Raw genomic sequence first — 15155 nt, forward strand, 5'->3', positions numbered from 1 at the left:
GAGTCTCTCCAGACTGAAAATAAGTTCAATAAATGACTGATATTATAAAGTTGAAGTATTGATATAATTAAATAAATCTGAGCGCAACAACTGGTGCTTTTACTTTGAAGCACCCAGCTCGTCTCAGGCCAGAAGTGTCTATGTTTATGCTGTGAACTTAACAGTTAGCTGTTAGCAGCTAGCACAAATTTACTAGGTGCCATTAAACATGATATTTTGTCACTGCGAGCTGGAAACAAAGCAACAGCTCTCCAGTTTATATATTAATAATATTTGCAAGTTGCAGTGGTGCTCCATGGTCGCAAAACATAACTAAATATTAGCAGTGTGGAGCCCTGCAGCTAAGATACAATCTCTCTCAGGAGAAAGTGATCTGGATGAGCAGACGTGTGTGTGTGGGATGTGTCCTGTCTGTGAGTCTTTCTTGGAGTGTGAGTGTATCTGTGAGAGTGAGAGAACCAAAACGCCAATGCTTGTCTCATACTGGTGGCTTAAACAAATGACTCGACATACTTGATGTTGGCAACATAGTTATTTTATACATCCCACGGGGAACGAGCTACACATCAAGTGTATTTGATATACCGCCCACCGCTGATAGCAGCTTATATTTATTTGTTTGACGCTCAATTTAGTTTCCCTTCACTCACACTAAAACAGTGGTTCTCAACTGGTGGGTCAGGGTGCAAAAGTGGGTCGCTGATCGCTTTTGGCACATTTGAAATGCTGTTTCCTGCTGTAGAGTAAGTGACTAACAGAGAGCTACTAAACAGAGACAGTAAACTAGCATGCCGACATGTCCGAACGCAAGTATGATGCTGAACATATTAAACTGTGTGGACCTTGAACTAATGACTAAGGAGAAATCTGGACCCCGTGGCTATATGAGTTGGGAACCACTGCTCTAAAACCTGTTGCTGTTTAGATAATGTTAATCAAGGTATAGATATGAACACGGCATAACAGGACAGAGTTATCTCACACTGATGTGGCAGCGAAGTAGGATCAGCATCTGTGTAAAAAGTGTGAGACAGCAGGATGGGATGGTATGTTAGCTGGGACATTTAAAAAGCAGCTAGTGGGGCGCCCAGTAGCTCAGTGGGTAGAGCGGGCGTCCCATATATGAAGGCAATGTTCTAGCCACAGCGGCTGTAGGTTCGATTCCAACCTGCGGCCCTTTACTGCACATCATCCCTTCTCTCTCTACCCTCTTCAAGCTCAATCTGTCCTATCAAACAAAGGCATAAAAAGCCCAAATTGCAAAACAAAAAAACAGGTAGCAGCTAACTAAAAAACAGAAGAACACAAACCAAAAATGTCCACAAACTATACAGACAGTGAGGTCCAGGAGCTCAGCTGCCATGTAACAGGGACAGTAAAGGATTGTTATTGTCACGCCATGCTACTGTCATTGTTTTTAAAGCACTACTTGGCACATGTTATATGTCATACTAAAGGGCTACCCTGTTGTGTTACACATCACATCCATTCATCATGCCTGCATCTGAAAATCACACTCTGGGTCAGCATGATGCTGCCATTGTTTGGTTCTGTGTAAAAAGGCAAAGGCAGTATAACTAAGGGTCTTTGTTGTACTGCGGGATCTCTGTGTAAAAAGGGCTCCTGTCATTACTGAGCTGGTGAAACATAATGAAAATGTGCTGACATATTGCTGTTAGCTCATTAGCATCCACTGCAATTTCCCCAAAACCCTTGTTTATTTTCTAGTTTGACTAAACTGACACAATGCAGACATTAAATGTGTACTCATTTTACGACTGCAACTTACCATTATTTTCATTATTTATTCATCTGCTGATTAATTTCTTGATTAATTGTTCCGTGTATTAAGTGTCAGAAAACTGTCGCTTCAGTTTACAATCATGTGTGCCAGAGAAAAGCGTCATTGAAGACGCTGGAACCAGCAAATATTTGGCATTTTTGTCAGAAAAAAAAGGAGAAAAACCTTGTTGAGAGCAGTGTCATGTAGGAACTATTCTCCTTCTACCAAACAACAACACATATAAGAGGAGAAACGTGTATTTTTGATTTTTAGGTGAACCATCCCTTAAAGGACAACTTCGGTATTTTTCAACCTGGGCCCTATTTCCCCATGTGTATGTGTGCGTATGATTCATAGATACAACTCGTTTTAAAATTGGTTCAGTACTGAGGGAGGCGGATCCAACCGGCAGCCGCGAAACGAGCTAAAATGGTAACAGGGGCAAATGCGTCCCGTATAAGTTTGCGCATTTAAAGTGCTTTTTTTCGCCACTGACCGGTTCAGATCGCCAGTGCTATCTCTGCAAATAGCATATTAAGCGTTTCCCTTACCTCTGGGCTGTGTGTGACGTCATCTCGCGAGAGCTTTGCTTGTTGCCGGAAGAAAAGAGAGTCATGCTGAGCGCCACTCCGAGTGGCGCTGGTTGTCCCGGAGTACAGTTGAGAGTTTTACTGTATCGATTGAAAACAGCGGTTTTTGTTTGTGCTTATCCGAATTGCAAGAACAGGATGTCGCGCAACACCCCGTACAGCTTTCACAGGCTGCCTTTGTCGGACGGCGAGATGCTGAAGTTGTGGCTAGTTGTGCCACAAATGGATGCTAACACTCCTGTCCAGGCAAAGTGAGCACTGCAGACCCGGTGGTCTGCAAGACGCAGTGCCTTGCAGACCACCGGGTCTGCAGTGCTCACTTCTCCCAAGATGACTACTGCCAGCTGAAGAAGAGAAGACATCCAATCCCGAAACACCTCTTCCTCAAGAAAAGAGAGCTACAGACACAGTGGAGCAAAGCTCTCACGAGATGACGTCACACAGTCCATAGGTAAGGGAAACGCTTAGTATGCTATTTACAGAGATAGCACAGGCGATCTGAACCAGTCAGTGGCGAAAAAAAGCACTTCTAATGCGCAAACTTATACGGGACGCATTTGCCCCCGTTACGTTTTAGCTCGTTTCACGGCTGCCGGCTGCATCCACCTCCCTCAATACTTTTAGAACGTATTGTATCTATGAATCATACGCACACATACACATGGGGAAATAGAGCCCAGGTTGAAAAATATCTAAGTTATCATTTAAGATGAGCAGTTTGCACATCGCTCCAAGTTTATATAAATGTACAGATGAACTGGAAAAAGCATCAATTTTTATACTGAGCATACCTCAAATTCTCCCTTTGTGTACTTGGCATCAGGAACACTCACAATTTCATCATCACTGAACTCTGGGAAACCCTGCAAGTGGAAGACACGTTTTTATTTTACATCCTAAAAACACTCATTCAATCATTTTAATGTAAATGGTACCAAAAATATTATTTATATGAAGGAAAACAGGAGGAAGCTTCTTACATTAAAGTGCCAGAGAGTCAGAACAGAGACAACCATGGCTGTTGTGGTCCTGCTTTTGCCGTTGGAGCAGTTAAAGACGAAGGCTGAGTGAGAGTCCTCAGCCAAGGCACTCTTCATGGCCTCCAACAGCTTATCAAAGTCCTGAGAACAAAAACACGCACACAGACTTTACCACAATCTCTATTTGTTTGACCTAAATCTAAGTGTAGCACAAGTAAATCAATGGGTTTACAACTGTAAATATATATGTATTAAATCATGTAATCACATTGATTACTTTGCCTCTTAAAGCAGAATCTTCATTGGAGTACATTTTGTGTGAACATATGTCACACATGTGACAAAAAAGCATTAAAATATGAAATTAATGCAAAATCAAAGCACTTCAAACTGATTTCTAATGCCAACTTTACATTTTAACTTCACATTTCTAACATAAATCTGCTAAATGAAAGAACAGCAATGAAGAAACTTTTATAATTCAACATGAGCAGTTGTGAAAACATGCAAAGAAAAGTCAGATCTCCTTTTGGTTACATGGTAAAAATCTCACAGTACCTTTTTTAACCACTAGAGGGAGCACAAGGCTAAATCATTGTCACCTCTCTTCATTACACGGAGCAACAAATAGGAACCTCTGAGTTATTCTGCCCCCCGTGTCTGCATGTTTGTGAGTGCACGTGTGTTTATGCGCCCCTTCACACTCTTACCTCCTCCCTGGGCGCGCTGCAGTCCGGCAGGGGGATGCGTTTGCTGACGAGGCCCTGGTGTGAGCTCTTGTGCTGGTTGAAGATCTCCTGCACCGTCAGGCAGCTCTTAAACATCTTCATCTGTTTCTCCTGCTCCAGCGTCACCTCGAGCCACTTCTGAGCTCGCAGGATCTCCTCCTTCAGAGACGTCTCCAGTTTCTACAGACCAGGAGGGACATGAGAGCATTTTCACTTCACCTGTATCTGATTGTAACCGCTCTGAAAGTCATTTCAAAAGCATCCTCGTCACTCTACCTCTATTAGCTGCGTGTCAGACGACGGGATGGGAATGTGCTGGTCGAGGCATGAGGGCTCCCTCGGTGTAAAAATCTGCCCATTCCCTTCCAGCACCAGCTCCTCCTGCAAGTTGACCCACAGCACGTGGCTGTGCTTCCTCTTCTCGTCCGTCAGATGGGCCAAAACGGCCCCGGTAGCCTGTAAGCACAGCAATTAAGATTAGACGGCACAGAGCTGGAAGTCCGGCTTGCGCATCCTGAGGTGGGCGTGTGAGTCCAAATCATCATGAGTCATTCCTGTGAGGCTATTTGTAGTCTCATGAATATTCCTGACTGCAAGGATGCGTATCTGTGATGATTGTCAGATGGATGTGGAAAGTTTTTCACGATAATGGGGATGTGCAGTCAGTCTTTTACAAATTATACTAAAGATTACAAAAAAACTAAAATATGATGTCCTCTGCTTCTTCTCCTCCTTCAGTGTGTACTTGATTTAAGCCCCAAAAATAACTACTCAGATCTCGGATCGATCCCCAGCTCCTTCAGTCCACATGACAAAGTATCCTTGGGCAAGATACTGAACCCCAAATTGCTGCCAGTAAGTGTGAGGGAGTCTAAACAACTGCAAGTCCATTTACCAGCGCAAATCCATAAAATAAATTACCTCCTTGTCAGTGTTTCAAGATCAGGATTTAGGATGAGTGTGTTTAAGTATTGTGGTGGAGTAAATGCAGTGATAATAGAACAAATCTGCCCCACCTCTGATGTCGGCTGGGCCACGCCGTAAACAGGCATCTTGGGCACTCGTCTGAAGTTGACCGCCTTCATCTCCTTCACCGTGCTCAGCACGTCAGGAGCCAAACACTCATCGGCGACCTGTGTAGACACATGCAGTTATACATGACAATATCTGGTGCAACTGAAGATACAGATGATCACATGATTGTGTGGTCAGACTGTGAGAGATCTGAAATATCTTGACGTAATGACTGACATCATGTGGAAAACTTTATCAATTTTAAAGTAGAGTTAACATCCCGCAGCTGTTTGTCTCCGCCAACCAAGGCTATCATAGTTTACTAAAGGCAAACTAAAAACTAAAACTAAGTGTGTGAAAACATTTTAGATGGCTGAAATAAAAATAAAAACTAGACATACTGAACAAAAACTGACTGAAATGACATTGTGTACTTATAAAGCTAACCACAATGAAATATATATATATACACAGGAAATGTCTTTATCAGTGTGGTTAAATCTGTTAAAACACCACACATTAGCACATATATGTTAATTGAGAATGGGATGTCTACATGACTGTGAGTCAACTGTGTTGTCTCAGTCCCGTGTTGGCATGTAATGCCTATTCTGAACTTCTTAAATCTTGCCCCTACCCTACAGTATAATAGAAAAACCTTAAACTAATACTGAAAGTGATATAAACTGAACTAAAACTAAACATTTCTTAACAGTAAAAACTAAACTGAAACAAGCAAACCCACTCTGGAACCTAACAGAGTTGAAAACCAAAATCAAAAATGAAATAAAAATAAAAACTAATGAAAAAAAAAACAAACACAACTATATCAAGAACATTATGATGTCACAGTGAAGTTGACCTTTGACCGATTATATTAAATGTCATCACTTCATCATTCAACACATTAAATACCGACCCCTGGTCTGTGCCCCTGCAAGTCAAACTATGACCCTTTACGTATCTGTCCAGCATCAGTTTTGGATGCTTAAGCTGAAAACACACCGGCGCCGTCATGTGACGTGTGTCAAGTGCCATCCTTAGCACACACTGGACGCATCGTGCTGCAGCTCATCAACAGATGACCACGCAAAGTTATTACTGCTTTTACTGACAGATCTGTACTTCCTCCACCTCTACATTAGCCCAAAATCATGTGTAGACAGCCCCGAATTAAACTTGAATTCTCAGCTGAGAAGTCGATCTCCAGAGCTGTGACTCACCAGGCAATACACAGAAACAGCTACAGAGTTCTCTTTATTCATCAGTGGTGAGGAGAGGAGTCAAGCTGCCGTAGGAGCAGAGGAAAAGAGCTGCTACGGGAGCTGGTATGTACAAACAGAGAGCGACTGGGGGACAAATGCATTTAATTCTGGGGGCGGCGAGGGTGGAAATAGGACAGTGATGTCAAGTGGCGTGGGGCGGTGCGTCCAGGAGCACCGTCAGTGTGAGGTTATATATTGAAAATAATAGGGGCGTATTTTTTGATGCACAGCGTTGTCAATTTACACTAGTTACATGCATTGTGTCTTTTTAAAACAAACTGCTACTTTCACAGGAAATGTACAGTTTCCACCTATAATAATATATAATAAAACATGGTTTTGCTTAAAATAACTACATTAGTTACCAATGTAATAGGGTTGGGTACAGAAACTCAGTACTTTTTGTACTTGGTACCGATTCACGTCGGTACTACCGAGTACCGATTCACTTAAAATGAATCTGTGCCAAATTTCGGTACCTGAGGCGGAATGAGAGTGCATGACTCGCACCTCACACTCAGCAACAATGGCGACAAAAAAAATGTGCAGACAAAAGTTAACATGCAGCACTGTTCCTAAATGTTCGCAATAAAATGTTGAAACTGAGAAGTATAGACTTTGAAAAGTACTGAAATAAGGTACCGTTTGGTACCGGTACCGAATTCCAGATACAGTACCGTATCGGTTCAATTATGAACGGTACCCAACCCTACAATGTAATGTAACATTTAATCACATACATCACATGACATGTATCACCAGTGTAATATGCTGTACATGCTAGCACACTGCATTGTTATTAACTTAATTTGGTTGACTTTTGGTTTCAAACGAGGCACAAACAGCTGTCTCCTGGGTGAAAGTCCGTAGTTTGACATATTCACCTCCGCCCACCTCACCTATGCAGACTTTCTTGCTCTTTCAACAATTGCACTTGCTCAGAGTGTCAAAAGTGCGTCTGAAACTGCCGCTAAAAGGTGCATCTGTGTCTCGGTATCTTACGCTGAGTGACAACTGACCAAGCTGCGGTATCTGATGAGTCAGTTGTTGTGTGAGGTCACAGTGACCTTTGACCAACAAAATCCGATCAGTTCATCCCTGAGTCTAAGTGAACATTCGTGCCAAATTTGACGGACAACCTTAAAACACAGTGCCTCCGGTCTCAACTGTCACAGCCACAGAGCCGTATGAAAACAGCAGCATTATCTGCATACAGAAACACTGACAATACATCTCTGTCCTGCACGATACATTTATGGTTTCAGATTACAGAAACAGATAAACTGATAATCAAAAGTCTAACGCCCACAGCATCAACCCTCTGTGTGTGTGCGCCTGATTTCCTCACCAAGACGCGAGCTCCTCTGGTGACCAGCTCAGCCGTAGCCGACAGCTCTGATAGGTTCATGCGGGCCAGTAACCTGTACAACCATGCGTGGCAGCACATCCACTGGCTGAAGTTGGACACAAAAGCAAGAGGATACTGCAAAATGCAACAAACAAGTACAAGTCAGTACTTAAAGGTTTTTTAATTGTATCATAAAGACATTTACACTGAAAATAAACTGTACCTGTTCATGAAGGTACGCGTTAAACACAATCAAGTAGAAGTAGCACTCCAAGCTCTGCATGGTTCTGTTGAGAAAGTAGTCTTTGGTACTGCTTCCCTAAGAAACAAACATAATGTTCAGTATCCGTCCACAGAAGCAGCTCTTATTGCTGTAAAGTGTTTCTTTATTTCTCAAGTAACATCTCAGCTGAACCCGCACTTCAGATGGCACTGATTCCCTGACAGACGGGAGGGAAATTATACAAGATATATCACTCTCTGAAGTCCTCCATCAGCTCGAGAGCCCACACTGATGAGGGTTTTTTATGCATCCTCATCCTCCTTTGATTTCTGCCTCACTCCTGCTTTATTTAGCCGAGCATAAATTGAGCAGCAGATGAAGATGGAAATCAAGTGTCATCTACTGCACACGGTGGATGCATCTGAAGAGAAAATTCAGGGTGCTGTAGATGCTGCTGAATTACAGCTACAGAAGAGAAAAAGGATCTTCACTAACCTGAATTTGATAATCCTCTCCGATCCCCTCCAGCTTACTCTTGTTTTCATATATTGCTTCTTTTATGTTGTGCATCTCTGAACACAGGGCGATGGCCTGGTCAACCTGTCAGGTAAAAACATTAGCAACTTCAACAATTTTGAAAGTCACCAAGTTACATTTTTTGGTCCATTAGAATGAAATACAATATTAACATTTTAAGACCTTGATTATAAAGAAAACGTTGCCATATTTCAACCTTGATCCTACTTTTTAAAAAAATATTTCTGTGTCTAAGTGTCTACTGGGAATAAATATTTTTAAGTGTCTGACAAAATTATGGACAGACCATTTTGTTTGTGAATAAGATCCTTTTTGTTTAACTAGAAATAGCCCCAAAATGGCCATTACCAAACTCACCAGACTCCATTTAACCCCCTGAAACCTGAGCAAATTGGCTTGAAGTCTTTTGAAAACATGGGAGCAAGGCTATGAGTGACGAAAGAAAAAATGACCCAAAAAAATAGCAATAAATATGTTAATATATATATATATATATATATATTTATATTTAACAACAATAAAATTTGTAAAAATAAAAAGATAATAATTAATAGTATTAATTAATACATAATAAAATAATAATAATAATTATAATAATAATACATTTTAAAAAACACACACAAACACAATTTTAAATGTAAAAATAATAATAATTATTATAAATCTAGTTTTCCCCCCTATTTTTTTATAAAATCATTTCTAAATATATCTTATTCTTTTTTTGCAATTTGACACTTCTTACCAAGTTGCTCATTGCCATGTTTTTTGAAAGAACCTGCACCAATGTGCTCAGGGTTCAAAAGTTTAAATAACTGTGAAAGGTGTCTGAAAGCAGCACAAGAAATGTGATGTCGCTCCAGGTTTCAATGTGTTAAATAAACAGTAATTTTATCATGTATAGAGCCAGCAGATTTTTACATCTAACTGCAAGAATTAACAGTTTATTTCTTTTACTTCATTTTACATTATTTTTATTCATGATTCATAAAACAAATACAAGCCAAAAAAACCCCCAAAGAAAATATACTTAGTCCTTACTGTAATAATTGCCCGTGTGATACAGAATCAGCAGAAATTACACAACACTCTGCTCATAATGGGGTTATACATTTGATCCATTTATTCCAGATTTGATAGATTTTGTTCTTTTGGGTCCTCAGAGTGAAAAAAAAAATTCTGTACCAAATAAAGTACACGGTACTGGGTTTAGCCATTTTCTCATGATTGATTTTTCACTTGCCGCCAAAAGGGCCTGCAGCAGCTTTGTATCCCTCCTCTGTTTCAAAAGAATTAAGGTTTTATTTCAACCAAACCAGAGTTGGTGATTGTTGAAACAGTGGAGAGACAAACCAAAACAGCCTTTGTGGGTTTGATTTTGTTTCTGCTGAATTTGAATGAAGTGTGTTTTACGATGATAAAATGACTGTTTATTTAAATTGACTCTGGTGGGTTTGGCAGTGGTCATTTTGGGCCTGTTTCTGGTTAAAGAAAAGGATCTTACTCTTCAACAAAAGGTCTGTTTCTATAGGGATCATTTTCATAATGTTGTCAGACACTTAGAATAATAATTTGAGCCTGTCAGTGACAAAAACAAGCTATTTAAATGAGCATAAATTGACGGTATGCACATGCCCCGAGTGTTTGCATTGCGCGCTGTGTCATAGCTGCCAGCGGCGGCACAAAACTGGTGTTCCCATTAGTCACTTTAACAAAAAAAATACATGGAAAAATAGGGTCTATGTTAAAAAATACCCTTTGAATTACCCTTTAAATAATTTAGGGTAAGATCTGTCTCCAGAAATACTTTGAGGACATATAAATATACTGTGTTTTAAACAGTAATTTGTGTCTGATGAAATTTTTCCTGCACAAAATTACATCTGCTCCTTCTCAGTCTTTGAAAAATCTAGAATCTATAAAAATACAAATATTTTTGGTTTCAGAGGTTAAAGTGTTGGACACGTGATGTCTCCCAAGTTACTGAAAATACACATATTTGAGTGGAGGGGGACTTAAAGGACCTGCAGATGCTCTTTCTGTATTTTCCTTCTTAAACAGGATGCTGTGATGGTGTTGATTATCTGATTTACCTCCTCCATTATCTGCTGTCCATTAGGTAGCTTGTCGATCAGAGACTGGATGACCTGGAACAGTGGTTTGGGCTCTGAAGCTGGTGACTCCTCAACTCTGACAAACAAGGCAAACAAGGTCAGGTCCTATCTCACCTCATCAAAAAAAGAGATGAAGTTTTATAGTTTTCCAGATGCATTTGATGCTGTGTTTTTACTGTGGCTGTGAATCCCCCCTCAGGCGGTTCATGACCAGCGTGCCCAGGATCATGGCGAGGTTGGTGCGGCCGACGCCCACCTGACAGCTGAAGAGCAGAGCAGGTAGAGGCCGGGACGCATCGTGACCCAAAGACAAGCTGGGGCTCTCCTGCATAAATAGAGCACATACAGAAGACTGTGAAGCAACTTACAGAGATGAGCTGTTTCATCATTAAAGGGAAATTTCAGTTTATTTCAACCCGTCTCCTATCGTCCTAAATTTGTTTCAAGTGACTAGTGACATAAAAATAATAGTTAGCATGTTAGCCGTTAGCTTAGATACAGCCGGGGCGCATAGTAGCGTCAGACCTGTTTAAACGTAAGTGAACAGGCATACTTCAAGTGCAAAGTTAGTCCACTAAACAAGATTTTTTCCACAAAGATCGCCTCATATCGTTAGGATAAATGTCAGAGAACATATAGAAAACGACATGTAAACGTGTTGTCTTACCTTACCAGTGTGCTGCCATGTTTGTTCACCATCTAGCTCTCCAAAGCGCGGCCGAAATATATCTCGCGAGCTCTAGATAAAGCCCAGCTAGATACTAACGTTACTCCAGGTGGAGGTGTCTGGTCCTCGGTCACATCCAGACCTTGAAAATAAGGCTGCAACCGGTCCCATTCTTTGCAACATAGGCATTCCTCACAGGTACTTCACCAATCTCCAGAGCTACGCAGCCTTCTAGCAGCCATTCGTCCTCTACCTGTTGCGCCTCTCTCTCTCCTCCTCCGTTCTTCAATTTCACAAAGCTCTTCATCATGGTATCTTTACAGCTGTTGCTGCTTGTTCAGGCACGGTACGAGATCGCTGCTTGTTCTCGTGATATTTCGGCCGCGCTTTGGAAAGCAGAGCTAGATGATAAACAAACATGGCACCACACCGGTAAGGTAAGACAACACGTTTTTCTATATGTTCTCTGACATTTATCCTAACGATATGAGGCGGTCTTTGTGGAAAAAAAGCTTGTTTAGTGGACTAACTTTGCACTTGAAGTATGCCCGTTCACTTACGTTTTAACAGGTCTGACGCTACTATGCGCCCCGGCTGTATCTAGGCTAACAGCTAGCATGCTAACTATTATTTTTATGTCACTAGTCACTTGAAACAAATTTAGGACGATAGGAGACAGGTTGAAATAAACTGAAATTTCCCTTTAAGGTGGTTGAAACTGGCCTGAATTTAGTAGGAAAATTAAAGTTTTAGGACAACCTGGTTACATGTAACCTGCACACAGCCAGTGAAAAATGTTGAGCCAAATTTAGCAGTTATAATCTTAAGGTCTGAATGTCTCTCCACCTGCAATTCACCAAATCAACAATTCACACTAAGATCTATACAATCAGCAGTGTTTAAAGGTGAACACCCAAAATTAGTGTCACCAACTCAGTATCTCCTGGGCGACATGGATGAAAATTCACATCTCAGTATTCACAGGCTGACTGTCGATACACTATATATATCTCGGTATTCACTATGTAAAGAGCTACATGTTTTCAGTTGCAAGTCAAAGCCACATTTGAGATGTCACGAGCACTTTTATATAAAGAGTGTGATCAAAATAAAATGCAAAGACAGGGATTTTATTCCCGCTTGAAAATATACAGCTGCACAACATGTAAATGAAAAAATATAAAATAAATAGCAGGGCTGTACGTTAATGTTTTTGCACACAGGGCACAAAACTATAACATGAGTATAAAAGTATCAACTAGGTCTAAATCCATTGTAGTTTGGAACAATTATTTGCGGGATTTATTTAGGCTATTAATCTTATTTATGCGCAGAGCATCAACAGAGAGGCCGAGGGAGGGAAGGAGACAGAGACACTTTGTCCACATTATATACGTCTTGTACTTAAAACGTCTGTGTTGTCACTGCTTTTTTCAAACAGATCTGTCACCTGCATCCAGGCGTTGTCTCCATGTCACACATTAGACTACAACTACCAAGAAGAACGGCGATGTGCTATGATCCACCTCACACACAAACTAGCAGCGGCCCGCTGGACGGCACATGTGCTGCGGTGATTTCATTCATCCCACAGACTGATTTAGCGTGGCACATGCAACATATAGACCGATGTCACACTGTAGACTAATTAACAGACAGGTTAAACAGAGGAGAAGCTATGGAAAAGGTCCTGTCCCCCCTCCAAGGTGCAGTGGTTAGTCCTGGCGGGGGGCGACAGGTGGTTGGCATCAGCAGCTGGTGGAGGAGCTCAGACAGGTAGATGGGGAGTCAGGTTGTGGAGAGCTTTGTAAGTGATGATGAGGAGTCTGAAGTGGATAAGATGGGGGATGGGGAGCAAGTGAAGGCTATGAAGGACGGGGGTAATGTGGTCACGGGTGCGGGAGTGTGTGAGAAGACGAGCCGCTGAGTTCTGGATATACTGTCGTGAGTGTTTTGGCTGACAAACCGTAGAAGAGACTGTTGCAGCAGTCCAGTCTGGAAGTGATAAATGCACTAATGAATTAACACTGAGCCACGGAAATGGGAAGTGAGGGAACATCCTAAAAGTTATAACTGCACTGGCAAATATGAAGGACTGCCATGCCTGAAATCTTTCAAAAACAAAAAGTCTACAAAGAAAAGAGAGAACCACAAAAAGAAAGACTGACACAGAGTATGGCAGGACTCAGTGAAGCTTCGATCCAAACCCTGGTAGAAAAAAAAAAAGGAGCCACTTTCCAACCACAGGGAACTGGAGCGGCTGCTGCGAGTCAGTCCAAAAATGGGCAAAACAAAACGAAAAGAACATCCTGTGTGAGTGAGGGGCAGGACGGAAACCAGACAGAGTGGATGACCAAAGAGCAGACGTGAAGAGTGCAAACTGCAGGTTTTCCGCCATTTTTTAACATAACCATCACACTTAGTGATTGATCGCACAGACAGGAGGGATTCAGAGGGCTGTGTGTGGATTAAAAAAAGCAACTGTGACCTTTTCGCTACCTCAGTGAGAAAGTCCAGATGCTCTCCAATATTCCAGCCATTAATAACTTTAATGGCACATCAAAACAACATCCCATCAAGAGAAACACAACCAAAAAAGGTCCATCTAATTGGTGTATCATGACTGATTTACACCACCTTACCCTGAGTATGTTAACAAATGCGTCAAAGTCTTCCTCCAATGGCGCTCCCTCCATCGGCAGTGGTAATCTGTAGTACCTGCAACACAACAGATTGTTACCGAGAGATGAACCTGCGCCTGTGTTGTGTCAATATTGCCCTTATGTAGGTCATAACACGCTGCACATGCACATCTGACCTGAAGTAGGACTCACAGCTGAGCTCCCTCACGTCGTGTTTACCAATCTCACGGGTCTCAGATAGAGACAATCCACGAGGGATGATGGGAGAATCATGGGACCATTAATGTTCCCTTAAAAATCCACCACCTGCATTTTTGAACGATCTATAATAAAACATCCTGCTGCTTTCTTTGGACAACACAACTACAGGAGAGTCACAGACGCTCTCCTCTGGGAATAATATTTTCTCTTGCCCTGGAAGTGTTGCGCAGCTCATGCCATCAAAATAAAAGCAGCTGATCTGATTGCAAACAGGATGCTGCAATCTTTACGTTTTTATCCCCCCTCCTCCTTTTCTTTTGGAAAAGCAGGGCAACCAGGCTTTGCACAAACAAGCGCCACTATTTATAACCTGCCCTGCATATTCCACGGCAGGCTGATCTAAACTGATGCGTGCGGGCTGAGGAGCTAAGAGCTAATAAACCAATAATGTAAACAACCTGTAGGCCGGCATGGTGAACATGGGCCTCTTATAGACCTCCTCAGTCACATGGATGTCCTCCTCACACGTGATGGAGATCTTCTGCGGCTCGTCTTTAAAGTACTCGATGTCGTTGTAGACGTAGAAGACGTTTTCGTTGAGCTTGGCAAAGTCGTGGAGCTGTAGAGGGGAAAAAAAAGAGAGGGTGTTTTAAAGGGTAGCTTCGGTATTTTTCAACCTGGACCCTGTATTCCCATGTTTTTGCGTTAAAGTGACTTGTGAGAAGGACCATTTTGGAAACTGGTCCATTACTGAGAGAGCTTGCTGCAGCCAGCAGCAGCAAAACAGGGTACAATGTAATGTACGGAAAGGACCCTACTAAGAAATTAAACTTCTTTTTCATACCTTTTTTCTTGCTGCAGTTTGTTTTGTGTCCCAAATCTCACTAAAGAAGACATCTTGTTCTGAACTCCAAAGAGACTTCACTTGGGCCAAATCCCATTTCTTATTTTTACCCCTAACCCTCATTTACAGGTGCCACCTTTGCCCCTCAGAACAGTGTGTAGAAATCTGCCTCTATGAAATGAGACAGCCTTTCAAGATACTCATACATCATCAGCAGTTACC

General features: G+C 41.7%; 1 protein-coding gene across 6 annotated transcripts in view; it reads right to left on the reverse strand.

The window, feature by feature from the left end:
* The window catches only part of pald1a (phosphatase domain containing paladin 1a), a 99330-nt gene that overhangs the window by 60416 nt on the left and 23759 nt on the right, over positions 1 to 15155 (reverse strand). For all 6 annotated transcript variants that reach the window (XM_049564324.1, XM_049564328.1, XM_049564325.1 and 3 more), the window contains exons 6-17: positions 14548 to 14708; positions 13889 to 13964; positions 10756 to 10904; positions 10559 to 10655; positions 8427 to 8531; positions 7932 to 8027; positions 7709 to 7843; positions 5098 to 5214; positions 4358 to 4537; positions 4064 to 4261; positions 3354 to 3494; positions 3165 to 3236 (exon numbers count right to left, since the gene is read on the reverse strand). In XM_049564324.1, the coding sequence (XP_049420281.1) occupies positions 3165 to 3236; positions 3354 to 3494; positions 4064 to 4261; positions 4358 to 4537; positions 5098 to 5214; positions 7709 to 7843; positions 7932 to 8027; positions 8427 to 8531; positions 10559 to 10655; positions 10756 to 10904; positions 13889 to 13964; positions 14548 to 14708 (1527 nt within the window). The remainder of the gene's footprint in view (positions 1 to 3164; positions 3237 to 3353; positions 3495 to 4063; positions 4262 to 4357; positions 4538 to 5097; positions 5215 to 7708; positions 7844 to 7931; positions 8028 to 8426; positions 8532 to 10558; positions 10656 to 10755; positions 10905 to 13888; positions 13965 to 14547; positions 14709 to 15155) is intronic.

This window comes from Epinephelus fuscoguttatus, linkage group LG20, assembly GCF_011397635.1.
Source record: "Epinephelus fuscoguttatus linkage group LG20, E.fuscoguttatus.final_Chr_v1".
In the NCBI taxonomy this organism is placed as follows: domain Eukaryota; kingdom Metazoa; phylum Chordata; class Actinopteri; order Perciformes; family Serranidae; genus Epinephelus; species Epinephelus fuscoguttatus.